The sequence below is a fragment of the Nematolebias whitei genome, chromosome 3 (assembly GCF_014905685.2).
Source record: "Nematolebias whitei isolate Nwh7 chromosome 3, NemWhi1, whole genome shotgun sequence".
In the NCBI taxonomy this organism is placed as follows: Eukaryota; Metazoa; Chordata; class Actinopteri; order Cyprinodontiformes; family Rivulidae; genus Nematolebias; species Nematolebias whitei.
This window is the reverse complement of record NC_056500.1, coordinates 31,621,313-31,648,601: the sequence shown is the minus strand read 5'-3', so window position 1 is coordinate 31,648,601 and position 27,289 is coordinate 31,621,313. Positions and strand designations below refer to the sequence as shown.

General features: G+C 41.3%; 2 protein-coding genes across 2 annotated transcripts; both read right to left on the bottom strand.

Annotated features, from left to right (window-relative positions):
• Positions 1-1,544: 1,544 nt before the first annotated feature.
• serbp1a (SERPINE1 mRNA binding protein 1a) lies at positions 1,545-10,667 on the bottom strand. The gene is made up of 9 exons (XM_037698202.1): positions 10,287-10,667; positions 9,009-9,192; positions 7,342-7,482; positions 7,137-7,208; positions 6,307-6,381; positions 6,021-6,189; positions 3,373-3,414; positions 3,106-3,282; positions 1,545-2,780 (listed from the first exon to the last, which is right to left on the bottom strand). Exons 1-9 carry the CDS (start codon positions 10,546-10,548, stop codon positions 2,724-2,726), a joined length of 1,179 nt encoding a protein of 392 aa, XP_037554130.1. The 5' UTR covers positions 10,549-10,667; the 3' UTR covers positions 1,545-2,723.
• Positions 10,668-19,520: 8,853 nt separating this feature from the next.
• On the bottom strand, positions 19,521-23,889 carry hsd17b7 (hydroxysteroid (17-beta) dehydrogenase 7). Its single transcript, XM_037674286.1, has 9 exons — positions 23,855-23,889; positions 23,530-23,736; positions 23,343-23,435; positions 23,107-23,221; positions 21,862-22,056; positions 20,133-20,246; positions 19,984-20,040; positions 19,814-19,912; positions 19,521-19,712 (listed from the first exon to the last, which is right to left on the bottom strand). Exons 1-9 carry the CDS (start codon positions 23,887-23,889, stop codon positions 19,521-19,523), a joined length of 1,107 nt encoding a protein of 368 aa, XP_037530214.1.
• Positions 23,890-27,289: the final 3,400 nt, after the last annotated feature.

Here is a 27,289-nt window from a genome sequence, read left to right as displayed (position 1 = left end):
TTCTCTAACTATCTTTCAGACTGGAGGTAATGTGTTCAACATAATGGTACTTCCTCCAGTTATTTAACAGTCAACAACTTTTGAAATCTGCATTCAACATCATCCAGACAGATTTGTTCCGCCTCAAACTTGTCCTAAATGCCGACAAAACCAAAGGGATGCTGTTTTCAAACAGGAAGTCGGTCCCAGCAGTTCTTCCTCCGATTTCATCCTCAAATTATCTCGATTGAGTTTTTTTAATTTTTTATTTACCGTTTATTTATCCAGGTAGTTTCATTGAGCCAAGAGAACTCATTTTCAAGAGAGACCTGTTTAGGGAGCAGATGGGGGTTAAGGGCCTTGCTCGTGGTCCCAGAGTGGGGCGAACAAGGGTGGGAGCAGGTGTGGGTGCTTCACCTACCCCACCCACATTCTTAATGTCGTCGGTACCAGGGCTTGAACCAGCAATCTTCTGATCACAGGCCCACCTTCTCTAACCTCTGCACCACCACTCCGCCTAGTTTGTTGATTCCTATAAATATTTGGGTATCTTGGTCGACTCACATCTCTCTTTTAAGCTCCATGTGGAAAACTTGATAAACTGAAAAGTTAAACTGGGTTTCTTTTTCAGAAACAGATCCTGTCTAACCCTGAATGCTAGAAAACGCCTTGTGTATCTGTGACTTTCCTTCCCTCCATTGATTATGGTGACATTTACATGAACGCTCCTACAAGAACCCTGCAGATGTTGGATGCTGTCTATCATGGTGCACTAAGATTCATAACTGGCTGTGATTATCGTACCCACCACTGCACCCTGTATTCACTGGTTAACTGGACATCATTAACTTCACGCAGACTCTCTCACTGGTACATTTTCATCTTTAAATCACTTCTTGGTCTGCTGCCTTCATACATCTCCTCCTCCATGTCTCTGTGTGAGTGCAGCTACAGCGTGCGCTCTCAGGACATTATTACCTGCAGTGTTCCCTCAATGAGGACTGAACTAGGCAAAGGGGCCTTCTCCTACTCCGCTCCTGTTTCCTGGAATATCTTACAAAAAGATCTGAAGCTCTCGACCTTGACCTCTCTAAGTGGCTTTAAGAATCTGTTGGACTCCTGGCAGGGACCAACACAGACATATTCCTGTTTTTAGTTTTCTACATTCACCTTATAATCTAGCCGTTTACTTTTTTTTGCAATCTTATTTGTAAAAAAAAAAAAAAAAAAACTTGTATGCCTTTTTTGTGGCTGTCCGTCGTTTTCATCACTTTGTTAAAATCAGGTCTCTCTTGTAAATGAATCCTGGAGACTCAATGGGATTAACCTGTCTAAATAAAGGTTGAATTAATTTTATGACCAACACCTGTATATTGTTAAAATTATGTAGGTTTGTTTAGAACAGTGCAAGTGTGGGGTCTATAAAGCCTTAAAAATATAAAATACTAAAATATAGTGTTCCTACTTTTGGATTTTCACTTTATTGCAGGGGACGGTCCCGCAACCAGAGATAAACAAGGAACTACTGTAACACCTGATGTAGATGAAAAAAATTGATTCAAAAATTAAACTTTGCCGACCACCTTTATTCATCAACAGAGGTCTAATAGCAGGGCTGAAATTCACACAATTGCAGAGCACTTCAGCTGTTCCACATAACGAACAGCTGTATTCCTTTCAGAGCAGTTATACAGTGGTGCCACTGTGGAAGCTACACAGCAAATAAAAAGCAGAGAAAAGATCAGCACAGAACTGCTGAAACAAACCAAAGCAGAGCCGAGTCAGGTTTGGGTCTGTGGAAGGATGCTGGGTGGAGTGTAAACAGAACGGTTCTGATGGCTTCCAGAGGTCTTCAGCTACATCTCAGCTGTGCAAAAACACCCTTTCATCACTCTGAAAGTCATGACCTACACACGGTTACTGAAAATGAAATGAGTGGAGGAAAAACAATCTTATAAACACAAGCTTTTAGCTTCAAATCGATCCATTTGACAAATATCTCGGGATAAAACTTCTGCATTATAAACAGTGTTCCACCAAAAATGACCAAATGTACCCAACATCTTAGTTCAAATGAACATTCTGATTTAGGTAGCTTTTAACGTACGTGTTTAAATGAAGGCAGCATTTCTTAATGAGGAATCAGTGTCTTATGTGCCTCGGGTGAAAAAAGTCCTTGTAAGAATGTATGAAAATAAGATCATACAAGAATAGACCTGTATAAAATGTGACAAATCAGTGCCAAAGAGAAAAAATAAAATAAAATAAAACTCGATGAGTGAAGCTGTAATTTCATTAGAAATGCCTTGTGTGGCACAACTTGGATTGGAGCTACACAGTGCACATTTTGAAGCGAACAATAGCAAAAGAAAAAATATGCTTACATTTTAAAATACATATTTTTAAGAATCAATTATAAAACTTTAATGAACAATGCATAACCTCTGAAAAAAATACTGTATGAAAACATCCCTGCTACTTTGTTTCAAAGTAAAAAAAAACCTCTACCAACAAGTTACTCCAGAGCAGCAAAAAGTCCTTTTCCTTTTGTATTTTTTTTGGTTAATTTCTGCTTTTTTTACTTTTTGTTTTTATTGGATAAAACTCAGTCCTCACATTGAGTGTCATGGGTATGACAGTCTTCTCCATCATTTCACTTCGCTGAAGGATCCAGGAACATGTGCAAGCCTCGTAGTGGAGGTGCTTGGGAGGCTCCTGTAGGCCTGAGGGTTTACAGCCAGAGCTTAAGCCAAGGCTGGGAAGGCTTCAGGGTCATCCACGTTTGGCACAGACGCAGATGACTACAAGGAAACATGAAGAACGGGTGTCAATTTGGAATAAAGCCATAGAACAAAGTCTCGTCGTGGTTTCAGAGATTAACCATTTAAAATTTTAATTTCATAACCTTTTTTGTTGCACATAATGCAAATACAAACAAGTTATGCTAAATGGAATTGAATCAACTCTTTCTAGCGAACCAGGCTAATCAAAATGCTTTACAACAATCTGTGCACCCGTCCACGCACACCACTACACCTTAAAGATAATCAGAGGGAATCATTCTACAGCCTAATCAGCGCTTCAGATCACATTCATACACTGAGGGGGCAACGAGGGGTTACGTACCCTGTCAGTCCTTCCTCCACGGGACGGCCTAGGCGGGGCGTCGCCTCGGCCACGGCCTCCACGGCCACCACGTGGTCCTCCACGTCCACGGCCTGGGCGGCCCAGGTCTCCGAAATTTATCTCCAACTGGGAGGTAATGTCGTTGGCTGGCTTCCTAAAGTGGTGATCGTCTTCGCCCTAGTTTAAAAAAAGTTTTTTACATCAGTTCATCATCTCATGTTTACAAACCGTTTGAAATTTTGTTGCGTTTAGGATTTTTGTTTTTACCTTAGGCTCATCAATGTCCTCAGGCAGATCGCCTCTTTTGTCCTGTTGAACAAAGATCACAACAGCATTAAGTACATTAACAACACACAACATTTGAACAAACACTATGAAAGATATTTCATATTAGGTTAATGTTGACAAGTTTTTACACTGCTCCCTCCACACTCTGCCTTTCGGCCGCTCCCTTCCTCACAGCGCTCGAACTCACATGAACATATGGCAATTGTTTTACGCCCGACGCCCTTCTTGATGCAACCACGGAGCTACCACATCCCTGTGTGGAGCACAGCTGCTGTCTAGGGCGCCCGGGAGCCTCAAGTACAAAGACTCGCATAGATTTCCTACTGAAACATGGCGTACGCTTAAATCGAGAAAACAGCGCACATATCAACAAATCCAGATGTATGAAACTGCGTACACATGAAGCCAAGCACACGTCATTTTTACATCCCAATCTACGTGGAACTGAACATATGACGGGAATTCCCGACTGCACCCCTGACACAGCCCATTTAAATGTTTTGTATGTAGGATTCTTGTTCTGCGCGTTACAAATTTATGTCTGGATGCAGCAAAATGAAGAATTTCACTGAATGTGAATCAAAGACGCTCCAAGACAAGTAGTGGGTGTAAAATCATGTTTCCCACACACATAAACAGGTGTGTGTGCGTTTCGCTTTTGAATGAAGTAAACGAGGGAGGGGAGGATCTGCGGGAGGATCCTTTTTTAAGACATTTCCAAGTATTCCAAGTATTTCCTCCGCGGTGTGGGGAGATTTTATGAATCAGGTCATCCCATCCAGCTGGCACAGCTCAGGGACAACAGAATAAATGATCAGTATTTGGTCTGAGTGATCCTTGAAAACAGCGTCCCCATTATTATACTGGCGACGTCATCCTGCATCACCGCGGTCACTGTCCTACAATTACGCACAACTTGACGCTGCCATTTATGAACATATATGATGGTGTAGTGGACCTGAGGAGTCAGATGATTGTTCTGAATTAATTTGCTGATCTGACATCGTCTTCTTCTCAGTGAGAATGAAATGCCTCTTACACACAAGAATCTGTCCAGATGACATGACTTAACTTTGTTGGATCTTTCTACCTGGATCATTGAGCATGCATCGGGACATGCCTCTTACACGTTATGCTCCCCTGTCCGTGCACCTCGCAGGCGTGCACTCAGTGATGCGTTTACATCTACATGTGACAAAAAAATATAAGAAACTTTGCCGTTTACAATGAAGTGAGGTTGTTTTGATCATTTTGGAGGCATCAGATGTTCAGTTTGATGTTAAATGAGGTTCAGTTTTCTTGTTTGAGTTTAAACCATAAATGGGAAACTCATGTTGCTGTATTCATTCATATCCATCTGCTCAGACTCATGTTCGGGCTGCTGTTGATATGCCTTATTATTTTACATTATTAGTGTTTAGCGTATATCTCAGATCTTCTAGCGTACCATTTAGCATTTGTTTAGCGTACATTTTAGATCCTTATATACCGTATCTTTTTACGCTTTATATTTTTGCTATTGTTAGGTGCAACTGGGAGCCTGAGTTAGGGCTGGGCCATATCATATCGTTCATAATACCAGTAAAAAAAAGCTTGCCTGGGCAAATATATGAGATCATGATATGCTAATTTCATGATGCAATACGTCAAGCGCCCCGCCCCGTTAACAGAACCAATCTACATTTGCTGATTTATATTTTGTGCAGACATTTTCAATCTAAATAACAGAAGGATCATTTTTATTTTTATACTTGGGAGACTGAATACTTTACTAAATAAAGTAATTTCAGTAAAATTAACCCTTTTTTTTATTATTAGTTTTTATATTATACTGCAAAGCAACATGTTAAGTTAATTTTGTCAATTCAATAACTATGATTTCTGGTTGGTTTTTTTTCCCCGTGATAACATGAAATTTATCGTTATCGCCAGAATGCTTTGAAATATCACAATATTATATTTGAGCCATATCGCCTACCCCAGCCTGAGTACATAATTTTGTTCCACCTTATGTGGTGAAATGACAATAAACCCATTTGAACAGAAAATAATAATGTTGGAATATTCGAGTTCAGAAAACCGAACAGTCACATTTTTGTGTATTTACGAGTTTTAGTACTTTGTAGTCTGATACTGTGGACTGAAAATGTTTCTCACTGCAGGCTAAAAATGTGTGTCATGTACTTTCATGCAACGTTCATTTTGATACATCCCAACATGTGCATTGAACCTGGTGCACGCAACCTTTTCGTGCACATGCACAAGAGGCCCCAGTGGAGGGGGGTGAGGTAATGGGTGGAGGCAGGTGTGGACGCTTCACCTTTCTCGCCCACATTTTGATGTTGGTCCAGGAGTCCAAGTGGTGAGCCTCCAACCACAGGCTCACCTTTAACAACCCGCCACCACCATCTCAAATTTATTTTTTTTACACTACTCGGTCTCATAATTTGGCAGATTAGAAGTTTAATCTGTCATTGGCTTTTAACCTGATCAACAAAAATTAAAAACCTGTAAAATAATGGGTAAATGTGAGTGAGCTTTTACTGAACTTCTCTAATATCTACAATAGGTGATTGTTTAAGCCAAGTATAGAGTTTTCTTATTAAATAGAACTAGTTTAGACTTACTTCAGCCTTGGACTTGTGCAGCACAAATCCTTTGTTCCAATCAGCTCCCTCATTGGCCTTTCGGATGTTGAAGTCTACCTTGGCCCTTTCTTTGTCTTGCATGGCCTTCCACTCATCCAGAGTCATCTCCTTGGGGCCTTCTTCCTTCGGTTCCTCTACCTCGTTCTCCCTTAATCAACACAGCAACATCACAACACTGTTAGAAGCACAAGTTCATCGTTTTTATAGCGATGATAGCACCACCTTTGACCAACGGCGAATAAAAATGTAAGCTGAAGTGTCTTACTTGTTCTCAGAGTCAGCAGGTGGATGCTCCTCTCCTTCAGGGTTCTCCTCTGTGACATTAGACTGGTTTAGCTCACTGGAAGGGAAGAAGAAAAAAAAGACTTGATTTAACTTGATGTTTTTGAAACACCCCCACTGTTATTCAAGGAGGGTTGCGTGCCCCACCTTTTAGAATTCTAATAAAATTATATACCTCTATGTTTGCACGTGACCAGTTCTATGTGGCAGGGAAGACACCAAAGCCTCCCATCACCCCACCCTCCCTGAATTTGTATCAAATATTTGCCTCCAACTTGCGCATGTAACCAAACCTCCGCTAGTAGAGCGCCACTGCAGCAGCGTGCACAGCCTGTGTAGACACTCTCTTGGGTAAAATCACTGTTTTCTGCAGCTTTACTTCATGAAATTAAACTTAAGTAACACTAAGACTTTGATTTGTATCCCTCAGATTAATGCAAAGATACGTCTCTACAAAAAGAATACATTTGGTTGTGTGCGCTAAGCTCATCCATATCTGAAACGATACTGTGAGGTAAATGTACTGTGATGAATGTAATTCAATAAAAGATCCAATATGTAAAATATATTGTACTAAACGACAAAAGGAGCAAATCCCTTTGAGTGAAATAAAGTTGTTCTAAGGCAAAAATTTATATCAGTCTGGAAGATATAAACGGCATTTTTTTTTATTATTTTGTGCAGTGCAAAGAACTACCTGTGCTATCAATTTTAAAAATATTACCCATATAAACAGAACATTTGATCAAAATCAGGTAAACAACGAACTGGAACAAAATCTCCAGTCTGCCGTTACGCGCTACGTGTACTCACTTTAGTTCATCCTTGACAGTTCCCCAGTTGTGAGATCCACTTCCACCGCGCTTGTCCTCACCTTTCAGAGTACTAAGTAAACAACAAAAGGATTAAAATGTGCTTCTGTCACTGATCTAAAATATTTACTGGACTAGCCAAAAGATTCTGGAAGAGCTCGTTTAAAACAAGTTTACCCTACACAAAAACTAAAAGCAGCACTTACGATCGGTCGCTGCCACTGTGTCTGTCAAATTCACGTTTTCCTCTGGAATCAAAGCCGTCGCTCCGACCCATGCCACGGCCTCTGCCTCCACGGGCCCCCCTGCCAACATTGCGACCCCTCATTGGCCGATCACCAACAGGCCTGAAGAAAGAGGAAGACAAATTTTACAGAAGCAAACAAACACAAACGTGGACCAGTAAAATGAAGGTTGATGATGAGTAAAAAGGTTTTTAATTAGAAATATGATTCTTAAATTTAGATTTTCTTGGTGACTCAAGTGCAGCAAAGAATAGAAGCTAAAATGTTGAATTTGTAGGTACAGGTGCTTCTCAGAAAAAATTCAGTATTGTGAAAAAGGTTCATTTTTTCCTTGTCAATCATTTCAGAGAGTAGTTTATTATCTGCAGTCATTATACAGTGAAATGTTTCAAGCCTTTATTTCCCGTCATTTTGATGATTAGATTACAAACAATGAAAAACTAAAACTCAAGTCTCAGAAAATTTGACTATTGTAAAGAGGTTCAATATTGTAAACTGGTGTCCAGTGTTTCCCTACCATTACACAAGTAGGGCACCCCGCCCCATCAACAAAACGAGCTCCCCACCTACCGCACCCCCGACCTGCCGGCACTGACGTAGCACTAAGCTAACAGTGCATTAGATAAAAGGCAGCGCTCACGTGAACCCCCCCCCCCCCCCCCCCCATAACTGTAGGTACAAACAGCACGCAGCTCAGACATGTCTCTGTTAAACAACACGCCACCCCCCACCCCCCCCCCAAAAAACGCCCCGGGACCACAAAATATCATGGGGAAACAGTGATGTCACACCCTTATCAGCTGTTTAACTCCCAGACACGAGCTACAAACGTCTCATTCCTCAAGTCCAGACACTCCTGAACCAGAGACGACGTCAGAAGCGTCTTACCTGCTGAGGACAAAAAGAACTGGACTGATGCTCAGTGGTCCAATGTCCTCCACACGGAATTTGGTTTTTCATCATTTGTCAGCCATAATCATCAAAATTACCCGAAATAAAGGCTCAAACTATCTCACCCTGTGTAACCTATATCTATATAATATACGAGGTCCACTTTCTGAAATGATCGACACAGAAATTGAACTTTGATATACTATTTTTGTTAGATGCACCTGTAAAATGCTCATTTCCCATCCAGCTGTTCTTGAGCCACATCTGCAGATTGTTCTGATGTAATATTTGATGTCTTCATTTACACTTCAATATCAAAAAAGCTCAGAGGGGAATTTCCATTTACTAAATACCTTTAACTATTTACAAGCTAGTGTCCATCTACTTTGGGGCAGTTGTGGCTGAGTGGTTAGAGTTGTTGTCTTCCAGTGAGAGGTGGGGGTTCGATTCCACCAGCAGTCACATGCTGAAGTGTCCTTGGGCAAGACACTGAACCCCTCATTGCCTCTGATGTGCATCCCATCAGTGTATGAATGTGATCTAAAGCACTGACAGGTCTCTTTAGATTCAGATTAGCTATGCAGAGATCTAGTAGTGCTGTATGAATGTGTGGCAGTAAATGATTACATCATTTCTTTCGATCCACCGTTTTAGAGAACAGTTCAGACATTTTGTCTGCACATTGCTGTCCAGTCAATCTCACTCTAATAGAAAGATTTCGTTGAACTGGGACTCACTTCTCCACTGAGAATTCACCGCCCTCTGGTTTGTCTGCAGTTTCACCAGCAGGCCTCTCGAAGCGGCGAGGCGGCCGCCTGTCCACAGGCCGCCTGTCTGAAGGGGGTCGGCTCTCTCCCTGACCCCCCTGAGGTCTAGAGCCTTCTCCCTCTGGCTTCCTGGTCATTCTTCTCAAACCTGCACCTACAATTGATCAGACATGATGATTAGATGACCAGCAACACTGGTAAATCAGGCTCAACTGTCAAGTCAAGAGAAAAAAGAAAAAACACACACACACATATATATATATTTCTATTTAAATGAAGTAAAAAAAAAACTACTGTGTTATGATGATTTGAGCCAACAGATCAGCATGTCAATGAACTGGACTCCTCAATAACTTCTTAATGATCAAATAGTCTACTTTAAATAACATATTTAACTGAACATTTGAAACTTAACTCTCTGGCTCCAACAGGAGCCATGACTGACCCAGCATTTTACCCTCCTTGACACGGTGCCAGCCCAGCACTCATTGACTAAATCGCCAGATACCAAAATAGACCAACTTCACAGCAGCAACTGGTTGCGCCACACTCCGTGCACCCCTCTCATCTTTCAGGCAAACACGCACGAGCCCACTTTACAGGGACTGAAGAGAAAAACCAACATTTTCTGGGTCAAACTCTCACTTTACCTCAACAAGTTCACCAGACCATAAAATGTACTACAAGCTTAGTAGTAGTATACACATGGGTCATATTTACTGAAAATAAGTTGATAAACGCGCCAACAGCGTGCTCATCGTGCGCCAATGAGAAGCGTCTGCTGTGGCTTTAACACACCCCACGCGAGGGCGGCCACGAGGTTTTATCACAAGTGCAATGTCTGCAGAGAAATCCGCCGAGAGAAAAAAAAACAAAAAAACCCGACACAGTTCGTTTCTGCATCAACAACTGACCCTCCACGTGCTCTAGATACACATTTTAACCGGTTTGATAAAAGAACACGTGATCTTATTTAAAGTTCCGTCTGGAACTGGTAAAAAATATGGACGAGGCCTAGGGGTGCAAGACCAAACAGGGCCCGTAAAACTGGTTCTCGTAATCTCTCGCTAAAACGTCACTTAACGCAGTGAAACGCGTATTTAAGACATTTTGAACAAATGGCACTTTAACGCTGAAGCACGCGGACCTCATGTCACGACACCGCTGCCTGCTATAACGAGCAGGTTAGCTTAAACTTGGATATTAATTACACTGTTGGGACTACGCGGTTCTGAAAATGTTGATTACCATCTTTTTTAAGTGGAACTGGAGCCTGAGTCTCTTCCTTCTTGTCTGTCAAAGGTATCTTTCTTTCTTTTTGGGACTCCTTTTTGGGCTGTTTAGCTGCCTGAGCTGCAGTCTTGGTGGCACCAGGAGCAGAAGGCTCCTTCTTCTTCTTAACTTCTTCGGCCTGCTTCAAAAGCTCGAAAGGATCCGACTCGTCGTCAAATAACTGGTCGAACCGATTGGTTATGGCACAGCCAAAACCTTCTTGCATTTGTCCGGGCATGATGGCGCCCCTTCAGCAGGATTTTCCTCCGATTCTACGAGGATTGGTGCGAACACTTCGCTAGATGAAGCCACAAGATGGCTGGGAAAGGACCTTCTTCTCTTCCGGTGCAGTTTACATCCGGGACCTCGGGGTTTGCGCGGGTAGGGTGTGTAGTTTCTTTTCGAAGCGCATGACTGTTTAATGAACGGCAATGTGAGTATAAGAAAACGCAATTACCCACAATGCCAGAGTTGTTCTATAGCAAAGCATGGTTTGCGCCGTATGAACCATTTTGTAGTTACGAGTGCGCATGCGCACAGCTGCGTCTAATTTTTCTGGGTCACAGGTCATTCTGGATAAACATTGAGTTTGCGCTGTGCTTCATTGTATATAATTACGCATAGTCAGTACATGTGCAAAAGTAATAATCAAATATTTTGAATCTCCCGTAATTGCTCAGTTCATAAGTTCAGATAAGAAGAAAACATGTCAAAATAAACTGACAAGACTGTTTTTGGCATGAAATTATGTCCATGTTATGAGAAAAATAAATTTGTCAATTTCAAATTGGCAAAAAGTTACTAAATTATATTTTTACCAAAAGCAACTTAAAATTGTTCTTGATATTTCAGGAAAATCATGCCAAGAACAGATACAGTGAATTGAGGGAACAACACCTGGAACAGTGGAAATCCAATGACTGGAGCAAGATTTTAACTGGGCCAGAGTTGCTGGTTTCACCCATGAACATGCCTTAGATGTGCAACATTTTTGAATATATGTATACATTATATATATATATACATATATATAATGTGTATATATATATACAGTCAGGTCATCTGGACAGTTTCTTTTTTGTGCTGAAACGTTTCGCCTTTGATCCGGAAGGCTTCATCAGTCAAGGAAACACACAACAAAACTGATTCCTCCCCCAACAGCTTACTCCAAAGTGGAACAAACCAGTTTTGTTGGTGATAAGATGGTCTCTTTGTCACGCACCCTCCTCCAATGCCGGCCCTCTTCCTTGTTGACAGTCGTGTCAAACTGGTTGAAAACAACAAAGTCGTTTCAGCACTTCATTCTCATTATATATATATACATATATATAATGTATATATATATATATATATGTATACACATATATTAAGTTTTAACCTACGTGACAGTTTGCCAGCAAAAAGCTCTCCATCCATCTAACTAAACAAAGATGCAGAGGCATGCGTCGAGTCTAACAGTGACGTGTGCTTGTTTATGCATAGCCTGTAAGTCGTCAGTTGATCCAAAATGCTGCTGCCAGAGTCTTAACTAGAGTTAGTGGGAGAGATCATATCTCTCCGGTTTTAGCTTCTCTCCATTGGCTCCCTGTCAAGTCCAGAATTGAATTCAAAATCACCTACAAAAGCTCTTAACAACCTATGCTCAATAATCCAGGTATAAAATCCAACATTTTTCAGTCAGGTCATCTGGACAGTTTCTTTATTTGTGCTGAAACGACTTTGTTGTTTTCAACCAGTTTGACACGACTGTCAACAAGGAAGCGGGCCGGCATTGGAGGAGGGTGCGTGACAAAGAGACCATCTTATCACCAACAAAACTGGTTTGTTCCACTTTGGAGTAAGCTGTTGGGGGAGGAATCAGTTTTGTTGTGTGTTTCCTTGACTGATGAAGCCTTCCGGATCGAAGGCGAAACGTTTCAGCACAAAAAAGAAACTGTCCAGATGACCTGACTGAAAAATGTTGGAACCTGGCTTCATCTTATATTCGAGATCTTATTGTTCCATATTTTCCTAACAGAGCACTTCATTCTCAGACTGCAGGTTTACTTGTGGTTCCTAGAGTTTCCAAAAGCAGAATAGGAACTTAACATGTGTTTTTTTTTACCTTTAACATGTGTTTTGTTGTCTTTCTTCCAATAGAAAGTACATCTGGACCTGTCATTCTGTGTCTGTTTGTTTCTCCTTCCTGTCCTCTCAAATTGACCTTTCCTTCTTTTGGCTGCTCTCTTCTTCAGAGGTCACCACAGTGAACTAAATCACACAAAGACTTGGCAATTATTTTTAAGCCGGATGCCCTTCCTGACGGGCAGCACGGTGGCGCAAATGGTAGAGCTGCTGCCTCTCAGCGAGCAGGTCCCTGGTTCAAACCCAGGTCCAGGGGCCTTTCTGGGTGGAGTTTGCATGTTCTCTCCGTGCATGCGTGGGTTTTCTCCGGGTACTCCGGTTTCCTCCCACAGTCCAAAAACATGCATGTTAGGCTGATTGGTAACTCTAAATCGTCCCTAGGTGTGAGTGAGAGAGTGAATGGTTGTTTGTCTCGTTTGTCTCTATGTGGCCCTGTGATGGACATGCGACCCGTCCAGGGTGTACCCCGCCCCTCGCACAGTGATTGCTGGACATGGGCACCAGCGACCCCCGTGACCCAAAATGGAATAAACGGGTAAAGAAAATGGATGGATGGATGGATGCCCTTCCTGACGCAACCACAGACCATTGAGCTACCACAGCCCTCTGTGTGGAGCAGAGAGAGCAGATGGTGGGGGTTAAGGCCTTGCTCAAGGGCCCATAATGAGGCAAGTGAGGGTGAAGATGGGTGTGGGTGTTTCACCAATCCCACCCACATTTTGATGTTGTCAGAGATCTTATTGTTCCATATTTTCCTAACTGATCACAGGCCCATCTTCTCTAACCTCTGCACCACCACTCCCTAATTTTTTAAAATTAATAGTTAAAACTGAACAGTTTTAATTTGATACTATTAACGTCATTCTCGACCTGCCATTGTGTATCTGTTCCTCTCAAACCCAGCCAGTCCAAGCAGATGGTTGCTTGTCCTGAGTCTGGTTCTGCTAAAGGTTTCTTCCACACAAGGGAGTTTTTCCTTTCCACTGTCGCCTTCATGCTCGCTCAAGATGAAAGTTCTGCAATGGAGTTAAATTCAAAGCAGTCTGCTCCTCAGATAAATATCATCCATCCATTATCTTTACCCACTTCTTCCTTTTTCAGGTCGCGGGGGTCGCTGGTGCCCATGTCCATCCATTACTGTGCGAGAGGCTGGGGACACCCTGGACAGGTCTCCAGTCCATCACAGGGACACATGGAGACAAATGAGACAAACAATCATTCACTCTCTCACTCACACCTAGGGACCATTTAGAGTTACCAACCAGCCTAACATGCATAGAAAACCAGAGAACCTGGATAAAACCCACGCATGCACAGAGAGAACATGCGAACTCCACCAGAAAGGCTCCAGACCAGGATTTGAACCAGGGTAACCTGAGAGGCAGCAGCTCTACCAACTGTGCCACCGTGCTGCCCAGTCAGATAAATAGTGTTAAATTATTATTTTTATGAATGTTTCTATTAACTTATGATTTTTATATATGATTGTTTCTGTTCAGTTCCTTACGACGACTTCTGTTGTGACTTGGCGCTATATAAATAAACTGAATTGAATTGAATAAACCTTTGGTCATGTGGGTGCCTAAAACTACAACATTGCTTCTTCTTATTGATAGTGTCAGACAGTCCATAGGGGCATGTGGGACAGAGCCCCACCTAAAATATCATTTGTCCCGCAAAGTAGTTCCTCCTAATAATTAATGTAAATTACTTATTTACTGAGCTTGCTGTGCATCGTTTTGTTCTTTGTTGACAATTGTAAGTGATTTTTAGTGATTCAGCCTCAGTTTTTTACCTATTTACCTTATGGGGCAGCCTACCATTTAACCCACATTCGTGAAGCGGATCTGTTCGGGAGTTTTTGGTCAAAGGTAATGGATGCTTTTATTACTATGACTGAGAACATTAACTTTGCCCATGACCCATTTGTTTGGGTTAGAAGAGAGAGCTGGATGAGGAGCTGAAATGCTGCCAGTCATCCAAACATGCTCCAACAGAGTTTTGGGCGTCTGCTTTTCTGCCGTGTGGACACATTCAGTTAGTTTTAACGCTTTGATACAACCTCTACCTAGACCTGCCGTGAGCTCAAACTGCAGATGCATCGAAACCTGCTGAGACCAACAGTGGAGATATTTTGTTTTTAATGGTGCGGACAGACAGGACCAGAACAAGAATGAGAAGAACAGAGGAAAGTCAAAGAATGGAAAATTTCTGTCAACATTGGAAGACCTTGTACAATTTCACGGCCTGTGTGTGAGCGGTTGTGTTGGGTCAGTGGTTGAAGCAGGGGTCTTGCCATTGAGTGTATCTTCAAGCCCCATTTAAATCTTCTATTTAATTTGGTGATAATATATTTTATCATGATTTTTTTACTTTATTATTTTAAAGTTACTTCACTGAACTTTTTTCTCCCATTTAACTGTTACCAGGAGTATCATTTCAGAATTATTACTTCAAATCCAACTAGAAATCCAATTCAGAAAGCTGTGCACCTGTTAGCTGGTTGTGGGAGGTGTTTGTTTCTCTGATTTATTAGATCAGATTGTTTTTACGAGACAACCTCGATCCACGGGAGAGAGAAAAAAGGCAAAAACTTTGTAGGCACCCACACACAAATCCCAACAATATTTGAATATTAAGCACATATATCCATTTTCTTTTCTCCACAGAAAATTTAACGTGTAATTTGTAAATATTTCCAGGAAATTTATGTACGCCCCACTAATATTTTTGCTCAGGGACCACCGCTGGTCTTAAAGATGCTTCCAGTTGTATGAAGTTTATTTGCTTTTAAAACTATACAAAAATTTATTAAATTATAAAGACTCCGATGACATAAAGTATGCAATATTTAAGTTGAGTTTGTGTCATTGAGAAAATATGAATTACAAAAAGTAGTATTCAAACCAGAGAAATACTAAATCACCATGCAGTAGCAGCTACAACCCTGGATTAAACATTAGCTTTTACTACACCCAACTCCAGATTTAAAACTGGCTGCAAATGAATTTCTACATGCAGATAATTTTGACAACCACAAAATGTAAAAATGGTCAAAAAGCTAATTTGGAATAGCTTTTAGCTATACTCTGCTGTTGCTGCTGAAACTGAGATTTTTGTTGGTGTTCAAATCAAAATATGCAAATTATAAAAAACAAATTATAGTTCAGTGACCTTATCTTTTGTCTGATATAGCTCCTATTTTGTGTGGAACCTTCAATTTTTTTGCCTATCTGCTGTTTTTATTCAACATTCCTCATCTGGAAATTGAAGCTGAACGTGTTATAAAATGAATTTTCAATAATAAAACTGCTGCAAACCTGCACACATGAAGTTTTCCATCCATTTTTTTGGAAGCAATTTTTTGTAATGTAATTAAAGCTGTGGTAAAATGTTCCTATATGTGCACATGCAAATCAATAATTGTTACATGTTTTTCTGATAGGTGCCGAGTCATTGATCTGAAACAAGCCCAGCCCTCTGAAATGATGCTGACTGTCCCTCCTCAGCTGAACGTCCACGCGCACATGAAAAATGACGTCTCCGGTAACCAAAGCAATGATTGAGTCTTATGCGCTCATGGTTCTCGTTATGGGCTCGTTCTTTGTCTATTTTTGTGGGATGGTGTGGACTTTTTGCAACCCCAAACTGAGTGGCACAGAGGAACACGGTGGGACCGCAAACCAAACATGGGAGCCCGGCGCGCAGGGGGGGACCACCAGGTGCGCCTGCAGCGAGCACCCACCGGCGGAGACCCTCTCAGAGACCACCTATGTGAACTTCTGGGACGACAGTAACAGCCTGCTCACGGACAGCACAGCGTCTAGTCGTGATGATTTGGGGATTACGCAGCAGATGCAAGAAAGTCCCTCCTGGACCGCGTAAAACTGCAGACAGAGGCTGTCCCAACCTTCAAACGGTATTTCATTTATTACCACCTATTGATAATCATTTGCAGAGTTTGTGAAACATGTGTACAACAGATATTAGTCGTGTTTATTATAATTATATTATTATAATTATAATGCCCAACAACAACAAAAAAGGTAAAGGTGGATTCTGTTTTGAGCTCTTGTCTGTGTGTGTTCACCTGTTAGCAAAATATCTCATAAACCACTCAACGAATGTTGTTAAACCTTGCAGAAAGTAATTATTGGATGAACATCTATAAACGAATAACCTTTAGAGTCAGCCAAGTTCAAGATGGCTGCCACCACCAACTGGACTTTAAAAGTACATAAATAGCTCTAATTTTATCAGTTTTACAAATATTTGCTTTAACTTTGGTGTGATAGTAGCTGAGACTGATACTCAGAATACAGTTTAAGTGACAAATGATTGCACAAGATCTTTAATCAATCAATTCATTCATTCATTCATTCATTCATTACATCTTTCATGATTCCACAGACCCTGATGGACAAACTTCTCATTAGGACTAAGCCACTCCTGTTGCAACCGGGTCCTGGATTTCCTAACCAACAGACCACAGTCAGTGAGGATCCACAACTTCTCCTCCACCATAACCTTCAGCACTGGCTCCCCTCAGGGCTGTGTGTTGAGCCCCCTCCTGTTCACTCTGCTCACATATGACTGTGCACCTACCCATCCAGGCTGTCATATTGTAAAGTTTGCAGATGATACAGTGTTGGATGCATCACAAACAATGATGAGTCCAGCTATAGGCAGGAGGTGGAACATCTGAAGAGCTGGTGCAGAAAGAACAACCTCTACATCAGTGTGAAGGAGATGATTGTGGATTTCAGACAGAGCAACCCCCTCCTGAACACTGCAGGTAGTGGTGAAGGCTGCACAGAAGACTGTTGGAGTCAGCTTCCCCACCATCAAAGACATCTACACCTCCAGATGCAGGAAGAGGGCCACCTGCATCATGAAGGACCCCACTCACTCAACACACACACTTTTTGCCCCGCTACCTTCAGGCAGGAGGTTGTTGAGCATTAAGTGTAGAAACACTAGACTGAGGAGCAGCTTCTACCCTTAGACTGTTAGACTCATGGATCTCTAACCAGGATAATCACTGTAAGGAAGAAAAAAAGAAAAATCTCTGCAATGCCACTTTAACTGGTGAGATGTGACTTATCTGTGCTGCTGATTATCCATGCTGCTGATCTTTTGCCTTTAAGCTGCTGTATTCATACCCATCTGCTCACAATAGAGCGATGTTCAGGCTGCTGTTTAATATGCTGTATTAATTTATATTAACCTATTAGTTTTTAGCATATATCTTAGATCCTTACTGTTTCTTTTTATACTTTAAGTTTTGCTATTTTTGGGTGTAACTGGGACCTTGAGTACTCAATTTCATTCTACTTCATGTACAACATGTGATGCGAATGACAATAAACTTGAACTTGAATTAAAATTTTTCCATTCAGAGTTACAAATTATCTCATGAACCACTGGATAAATGTTAAAATTTTCATAAATCATTACGATGTACTGGAGTCAATACAATTCAAGATGGTCGCCACAACTAAGCAGCATTAGCAAACATGAAAATGACTAGATTTTGAGCTAAAAGTTGCTGTGGTAGTAACTGAGACTCATTGACAACACATACTCTGAGCTCGCTATCTCAAATTATTGAATGAGGTTGTGCATAGCCTTAATTTCAAGGTTTCCTAAAATATCTACACTGTTACCTTCAACATACAATAAGACGATCTAAAACTCTGACTAAAATGGCAGCAGGCAAAACACATTCATTCAAGGAATGCTAGGCCTTGAAGCGAACACCTTCAATACATAAATAAAAATAATATTTAGTGCTCTGCGTTGTGTTTAGGTTAGCCTTAGCTCAGATTTATGCATTGGAATATCAGCTCATAGCACAGTCCAACATCTGAAGCACACAAGAATTAAGACACAATACTTATATTTACAAACCAAGGGATGAATTATGACTATGATGGTTCCAGTAATTTTATAGTAAGAAGGGCGAGTCGTGAAATATTGTCAGTCAGGTCTAAAATATAGGTATATATATTTAGATTACTGTGGATGAAGAGAAGTGAAACCCTTTAGCTGACTAATTTAATGGAAATCAGGGTTAAAAGGTTTATTCAAAATTATAAAGTAAAATACAAGCACAAATGAATAATGGGTTTACATGTTAATAACCCAGAATAAAAGATGAAATAATCCTGACACCAAACCATAATGGATCTGGACATCCGGTCGTCAGGAGTTTCTCCCCACTAACGTGTGCGGTTGTTGACCTGAAGGTGGGCGTTACACGTTCACCGGCCGGAGTCCCGTGGACGCATGGGAGACCTTGGTACAGCTCCAGATGAACATCGCCACTCGCAGGAACAAGTGGTCAGATCTTGGTACCTCAGGGCTCACCTTGGTCTGGCATCAGTTTCCCAGGAGTTCAGATGACCCAGAGTTTGTCGTAGGTGATGTTCTCACAGATCAGCATGAAAAAGGGTTTCAAAAGCAACAAAGTCCATCTGAATTATTTCTCAAACAAAGTCAAAAATTATCAAAAGGATCTGTTCGATAAAACAAAGATCAGCCACTTTAAAAGGTAAATCCCATGAAGTTTAGCTGAAGAATCTGCAGATGACGCCTGCGTCTGGGTTTGGATCAGGAGACATGCAGTCATTGAAGGATCAGCCGTGGATAATAGAGGCTTTGTCTGGAAGATTCTGTTCCTTTTCTGTAGTCTGTCAGCTTTGGTCTGGTTCTCTTTGGATCTTTTCTGTTCAAGAGCTGGGAGAGCATTGTTCAAAGAACTAGAGAGGAAGAGCTCAGGCATTTATCATGATGGATAGAGACAGTTTTATGTCTTGGTTCTGTTGGAAAATAGTTTAGTTGGAAAATGTATCATGTTAGATGATATATAAAAAACACAGATCCACACAGTCTGTGTTCCCACAGCTTTTAGTGGTAAAGTGTTTTTTTCCTCTCAAAATAATTATTCTATTGGCTCTTCATGACTGCATACAGAAATTTCAAATCAAGCTCTAAAAAGAAAATACAATCCATACAATATTGAACCCAGCTGTAAATTCATGGGTACAAACTGTTGTGGAAGAAGGAGGTGATATATTTTGACAGTCAACAGTCTGAATCGAGTCTGGCATCGAATGTCCTCTGTCTTGTACAGAGAGATGTGCATGAAGATTCATATCCTGGAGATCTTCTGTGATGGCTCTCCTTTTCTTTGTCCGTCAGTTTTTTCCTCAAGTCACTTTCTAGTTGAAGTAACTTCTTATAAAATAACACAGAAGTTTCCAAATGTATATCCATCTGCCAACAAGAAAAAAAAAAAAAAAACTTGCACAAACTGCTTTGTGGACGATTTAACTATACTGAAACTTTGAGTTAAAACATATAAAATCTGTCCACACCTTACAAGGTTTTGTATAGTTGTTTCCAAGCACTGAAGTTAAGCTCTGGTATTTGACATACGGGTCCAGAGATTCAGGTTTTTGCTTAAAAAGCCAAAACTGCAAAGAAAAGCAACATTTAGAACCTGAATTTGAACCAAACCGTGTATGAAAATTGGAGAATTTCTTACCAAAGCTTCAGCTCCGTTATAAGAAGACAATGTGAAAGTGTTGGTGATTATTCTTATCTGTCAGTGAGACGGAAACACACTTTAGATACAAAAGAAAAATAAATCAAACTTTTTTCCTTATTTTTGTACAATTCTGAAGCTGAACTAACCAGCCGAAACAAAGGCAGGAGCATGGTCCAGAGGAAGGCCGGGAAGGACGGCAGGATGCCGTAGGTCAACTTGGTCATCACAAAACCAGGACAAATGACAGAGGAGTACAAACCCTAAAAATGGAGAGTTTCAGATGTATTTTTATCATATTTTACACCCATTATATTATATTCTTTGTTGAAATTAGGTCTCTCTTGTAAATGAGTCCTCGAGGCTCAATGGGATTTACCTGTCTAAATAAAGGTTGAATGAATATATCAGTGTGTGTGTGTGTGTTAGGAGTTACATCTGCTCATAAATATCTTAAATATGCAAGTTTAAAACTCCACAGAATAATCCTTAAATGTGGAGCTCTCTACCAAACCAGGTCTATTCAACTAAACTGCTCAGGGGACCACAGTTACTGAAAGTCAGCAGCTCAGGGGCTGGACATCCAGCAATTCAAGTGATTATGTAAATAAACCAAGTATTACAATGATCTGTTTGTTACCTTTTAAACTGGTTTATTTTACTGCATTGATTCATAAATGGCTGGGTGCAAAGCAACCATGGTGGCAGGTGAAGCGGGGGTGGGGAGGGTGGATCCATGGCCATGTCGATCCTTGGTGGCATATTGGTTCTAGGAACTTGGACCATTACCTCACAGTTGAGTAGAAGTAGGAGCTTGTGTGTGAGGTTGAGCGGTACAAGATATATATATAGCTGGACTCACCTCTACACACAGCTTGGCCTCTGCTGGAACCCAACTTCTGGAGAGAGGGACTCTCTTCTACTTCAAATTTGCCCAGGGAGAGAGGCATGTGTGGGGATACTTGCAAACCCCCTCAGATGAATGCCTTGATGTTGGAGTTTTCCCTGGTGAATGAGAGGGTTGCTTCTCTGCTGCTTGGGGCTACAGGAAAGAAGGTTCTGACTTTTGCACCAAAACATCAGTTCAGATTACCTGGCCTTTCTCCAGATGTTTTCCTGGACAGGGTGCTATCTGGGGGGTTCTCGTTTTACTGGGTGACTTCAAACTCATATGGGCAATAATGGAGTTATTGCCCACATGGGGGTGAGGGGAGGGGGGGAACTTTGCCCCAGGTTAAGGAATTTAAGTATGTGGGCATCTTGTTCATGAGTGATGGTAGGATGGAGTGGGAGATGGATCAACAGATTGGGCCTTGTCCTCAGTAATGAGAGCATTCCTTCAGTCTGTCACGGTGAAGAGAGAGCTGAGTCAAAAGGCAAAGCTCTCGATTTACTGATCTATCTTCGTTTCAACCCTCACCTATGTTCATGAGGTTTGGATCATGACCTTAAGAATGAGATCTCAGATACAATCATCCTAAATGGGCTTCTTTCCAGGGTGGCTGTAGGTTCAGCCTTAGAGAAATGGAGGAGTCCTGTCATCCGGAGGAAGCTTGGAGTAGAGCCGCTGCTCCTCAGCATCATAAGGAGTCATTTGAGGTGGTTCGGGCATCTGATGCCTCCTGGACGCCTCCCTTTAGAGGTTTTCTAGGCATGGCCCACTGGTAGGAAGCCTAGGGAAGACCCAGAAAATGCTGGAGGGATTGTGCATCTACTCTGGCCTGGGGATGCATCGGGGTCCCCCAAGACAAGTTAGAAAGTGTCGCTGGGGGAAGGGATATCTGGGTTTCTCTCCTGGACCTGTTGCCTCCACGACCTAACTACGGATAAGTGGTAGAGGATGAAGAAGATGTCAAACCCATTTCCTTGCTAGTTTACCTGTTTGTTGAAGTGGTTGTTCAGGGCCAGGCTGAGCAGGTCTGTGGCATATTTTGAGGAGCTGTACGGCTGTGTGCCCTTCTCATGCTGCATGTCATCAAGATTAAAGGCTGACCGATGTGCGTTACTAGATGAGGTCCAAATCAGCTGCGAGGTTCGGCCAGGACGGCACAGGACCGGCTCCAGCTCCCTGACCTGAGTCAAAACACAGGCAGTCAACACAGCATTTAGGACTCTTTAAAATTAATTAATGTTTTTTTTTATGTGATGTGTGTAGTACTTCTGTCTTCTGACCTTTCAATATCCATCTCTGTAGTGATCTCAGTTTAGAGAATCAGGAAGAAACTCTGATAAACAGCTACAAGTCTCATTTAAGAGCAAACTTGTGCCTTCTAAAAAAAAACCTTAAACTCAAATCCAAACATATTTGTTTTGCTATGCTTCACACATGCATCATGTTTGGTTTCTCTGTGTTATCTGTGTCATACATTTTCTCAAAAAAATGCAAGCCGTTTTTTTTTTTTACAGTTTATTATTTTTTTGTCCTAAAAGTTCCTATTTTTAGGTAGGCATAGAATTTGTGGGCTTATTAGTTACAGTCGTTCCATCAAGATACAGGTAACAGCCATTGTTTCTGCAACACAGATGTTGTTCAGCTAAATAAATTCTATGTTAATGCATTATTGTTAACGTTAATGCAATGTTCTTGTACATCTATGGCAGGCTTTGACTATTATTAATACAGGTATAGTGCTCAGTGAAACTGCAAGGAATGTTTAGCGTTCGAGTTGTCTGAGTAGCTGTCAGCTGCAGGTAAGATAATGACGCCATACATGAGTACTCCAAACCCAAACCATTAAACTATCATTTTAAACGGTTAAGAGATAATTTATGAACAACAGTACATGCTACATGGATACCTCGCTTATAAAAAGGTGGATTATTAATTGTTTCGTCATTTAAAATAAACATAGCAAGGGTTGCTGTTGGACAGTGATGTAAGACTAGTTCATTTGAAAAGCAGAGTGAGCACAGGAAAGTTTGCAGTGACCTTGTGTCTATCTAACAGAGTGCTTTGAATTTTTAATGAGGATAGTTGCTAAGTGACAGAGAGATTGTGTATCGCCTCTTGTTTTTTTTTTTCAAACCAAGGACAGAAAGCTGACAAGAAGTCCCTGCAAAAAACTACAAGATTTTACTGAAAATCTGTCAGATGATTGAGAAGCAAAAATGTAAGAAACTTACTAAAAGGAAGTGACCAAACAGGTTGGTAGCAAAAACTTCTTGCAAGCCTTCAGAGGTAACAGCATCCTTTTGGGTCAAAATGCCCTCAGCGGTGGCCAACATAGTGATGACTTTGCTGGAGTGATAACATTACAGAAATCTGAGCTCAGAGAACAATAACAGAGGAAGCACAAGTTGACATTGGGAATAATTTTTTCTACATTTGGAGGTTAAAAAAAATGAAATCAGCAGTTTACCTGGAGAACAGACCTTTAAAAAAGGCCTTTATGTCAAGCTCTGGGTTTGGCATAATGCCTGCGTTCAGGTAGAGGCAGTCAAGCCTGTCGTACCTGAAGGTGACACTAATATTTACTTCAGAGGCCTTTTATAAAAAGCTGCAGAAACTGTTTGTACTGAATGAAGAATGTCAGCGGAGTCCATCACCTGAGTTTGACTTCTCGCGCAGCATTGAGGACAGAGGAGATGCTGCTGGTGTCCATCTGCAGCAAGTCTATCTGGGCTTCAGGGTGAGAGGCGAGGAGGGCAGAGTGCACGGCCTCGGCCCTGTGCATGTTCCTACAGGCCAGACACAGCCGGACACCCTCCGAGTCGTGTGAGAGGAGACGCTCACACAGAGCCAGGCCGATGCCACTGCAGGAAAACTCTCACTGCTTTATCAAATATTTACCAGTCACAGTCCCACTAAATATTCTTCATTATTTTAGACTTTATTTTTAAATACATTTTCAAAAATAAAACATCATCATACCTAGTCGCTCCAGTCACCAAAACCATCTTTTTCATGTTGTTAAAGATCAAACTTCTCACAAAGTAGACCCGTCTCCTCCAGCTGCCAGCGAAGCCCAACAAGTTGTGCATCTTCTTCTGGGAGTGGCTTTCAAGCTGTGGCGTCAAATTTAGGCTCCACCTCCAAATCCTGATTGGTCACTGTGGCAACACGCCAGCCAATAGGATCCTGACAGTCCGCTTGTTTAATAAAGCTGACCCACTCTGAATAATTTATAGTCAATTTAAATTATTCAGCTTTAACAAAAGAACACAAGAACTCCACGTCCCCAGATTTATATTTTATTTGAGTTTATTCTGTCCGAGACTAATTTTTTACCTAAGATGTAGAAACATCAAAGTTCAGGCTCAATAATCCAGGTAAAAAAATCTAAAGTTAGGTCAGGTCCTCTGGACAGAGGGCGGACTCCAGAAACCATCTTATCACCATCAAACTGGTGTGTGAGTGTGCTACCTACAGGACTGAGTTTGTTGTGGCTCCTCAGACTGATGAAGTCCTTTGGATGAAGGACGAAACATTTCAACACAAACAAACTGTACAGAGGACCTGTAGAAACATTTCTCACTGAACTACAATTAAATATATATTTTTATAAGTCTTAAAAGTGAACAACTGAGGACTCTAATAGGGTGCTTTTACAAGGCTACACATTTTTACTTGAATTTATTTAATGCTACAATGTGAACATTAAATATGTTATTTTTTTTCTAAATTAAATAAAAAAAATTACAAGAAGTGTTTTCAAGTTTTTTGCTCTAATTACAAAAAGAGCTGGCATCATCTTATATCACAGAAGCCACAACAATTTTTGATTGTTGAAAGAAGTGGATCACAATGGCCACCATCCATCCATCCATAAATCCATCCATTATATTAATCCGCTTCTTCCTTTTTGGGTCTTGGGGGTCACTGGTGCCCATTTCCAGCAATCACTGTGCGAGAGGCGGGGGAAACACCCTGGAGAGGTCTCCAGTCCATCACAGGGACACAAAGTGCCTTGCGAAAGGCCCCCTTGAACTTTTCAACCTTTTGACACATTTCAGGCTTCAAACATAAAGATATAAAATTTAAATTTTTTGTGAAGAATCAACAAGTGGGACACAATCGTGACGTGGAATGAAATTTATTGGATGTGTCAAAGTTTTTAACAAATAAAAAACTGAAAAGTGGGGCGTGCAATATTACTCGGCCTCTTTACTTTCAGTGCAGCAAACTCACTCCAGAAGTTCAGTGAGGATCTATGAATGATCCAATGTTGTCCCAAATGACTGATGATGATAAATAGAATCCACCTGTGTATAATCAAGTCTCCGTATAAATGCACCTGCTCTGTGATAGTCTCAGGGTTCTGTTCAAAGCGCAGAGAGCATCATGAAGACCAAGGAACACACCAGGCAGGTCCGAGATACTGTTGTGGAGAAGTTTAAAGCCAGATTTGGATACAAAAAGATTTCCCAAGCTTTAAAGATCCCAAGGAGCACTGTGCAAGCAATCATATTGAAATGGAAGGAGTATCAGACCACTGCAAATCTACCAAGACCCGGCCGTCCCTCTAAACTTTCATCTGGAACAAGGAGAAGACTGATCAGAGATGCAGCCAAGAGGCCCATGATCACTCTGGATGAGCTGCAGAGATCTACAGCTGAGGTGGGAGAGTCTGTCCATAGGACAACAATCAGTCGTACACTGCACAAATCTGGCCTTTATGGAAGAGTGGCAAGAAGAAAGCCATTTCTCAAAGATATCCATAAAAAGTGTTGTTTAAAGTTTGTCACAAGCACCTGGGAGACACACCAAACATGTGGAAGAAGGTGCTCTGGTCAGATGAAACCAGAATCCAACTGTTTGACCACAATGCAAAACGATATGTTTGGTGTAAAAGCAACACAGCTCATCACCCTGAACACACCATCCCCACTGTCAAACATGGTGGTGGTAGCATCATGGTTTGGGCCTGCTTTTCATCAGCAGGGACAGGGAAGATGGTCAGAATTGATGGGAAGATGGATGGGGCCAAATACAGGACCATTCTGGAAGAAAACCTGTTTGAGTCTTCAAGAGACCTGAGACTGGGACAGAGATTTATCTTCCAACAAGACAATGATCCAAAACATAAAGCCAAATCTACAATGGAATGGTTCACAAATAAACGTATCCAGGTATTGGAATGGCCAAGCCAAAGTCCAGACCTGAATCCAACTGAGAATCTGTGGAAAGAGCTGAAGACTGCTGTTCACAAACTCTCTCCATCCAACCTCACTGAGCTCGAGCTGTTTTGCAGGAAGAATGGGCAAGAATTTCAGTCTCTCCATGTGCAAAACTGATAGAGACAAACCCCAAGAGACTTGTAGCTGGAACTGCAGCAAAAGGCGGCGCTACAAAGTATTAATGCAAGGGGGTCGAATAATATTGCACGCCCCACTTTTCAGTTTTTTATTTGTTAAAAAAGTTCGACACATCCAATAAAATTCATTCCACTTCACGATTGTGTCCCACTTGTTGATTTCTCACAAAAAAGTTTTTTTATATCTATGTTTGAAGTCTGAAATGTGGCAAAAGGTTGAAAAGTTCAAGGGGGCCGAATACTTTCACAAGGCACTGTAGAGACAAACGAGACAAACAACCATTCTCTCTCTCGCTCACACCTAGGGACAATTTAGAGTTACCAGTCAGTCTAACATGCATGTTTTTGGTCTGTGGGAGGAAACTGGAGTACCCCGGAGAAAACCCACGCATGTACAGAGAGAACATGCAAACTCCACCCAGAAAGGTCCCCGGCTGGGATTTGAACCGGGGCGACATGCTCGCTGAGAGGCAGCAGCTCTACCAACTGCACCACCGTGCTGCCCATGATGGCTGCCGAAGGAATTAATTTTAGTTAACACAAAAATAGCTAGAGCTCAGATCTGACCAAAGCGCAATAGTTCTGTCCCTTCTCATCCTAAAATGATCTTAGTGTGAATCTCTGTCATGAAAGACAACAGACAATGTGCGTTCCTTCAAGAAATGCCTTTAATTTTCAAGATGTTCTGCTGTGAAAACCATCTGTATCGGCCATGTTACTTCCATTGTTCCAACAATTTTATCATTTAAGGTGAATTTTTTCATTTCATTAGCATTCCTGACAAAAGAAATATCATCCTACAACAATGACACATTTATTTCTTAACATATACTGTCAAATCAACACAAATGACCAAAACAGCCCAAACTCCTGACAAGCACCCTTCAAAATGTCATTAATTTGATCAGGAGTTTGTTGATCATTACGATTTGTGGATTACTTCAAGAAAAACATGTTATCAGGAAGAATTGCTGCAATAAATTGCATACAATACTTCAGTTAAAAAGAAAATTCTTACACACAATATATCAACAATACCTAAACAAGAGTAA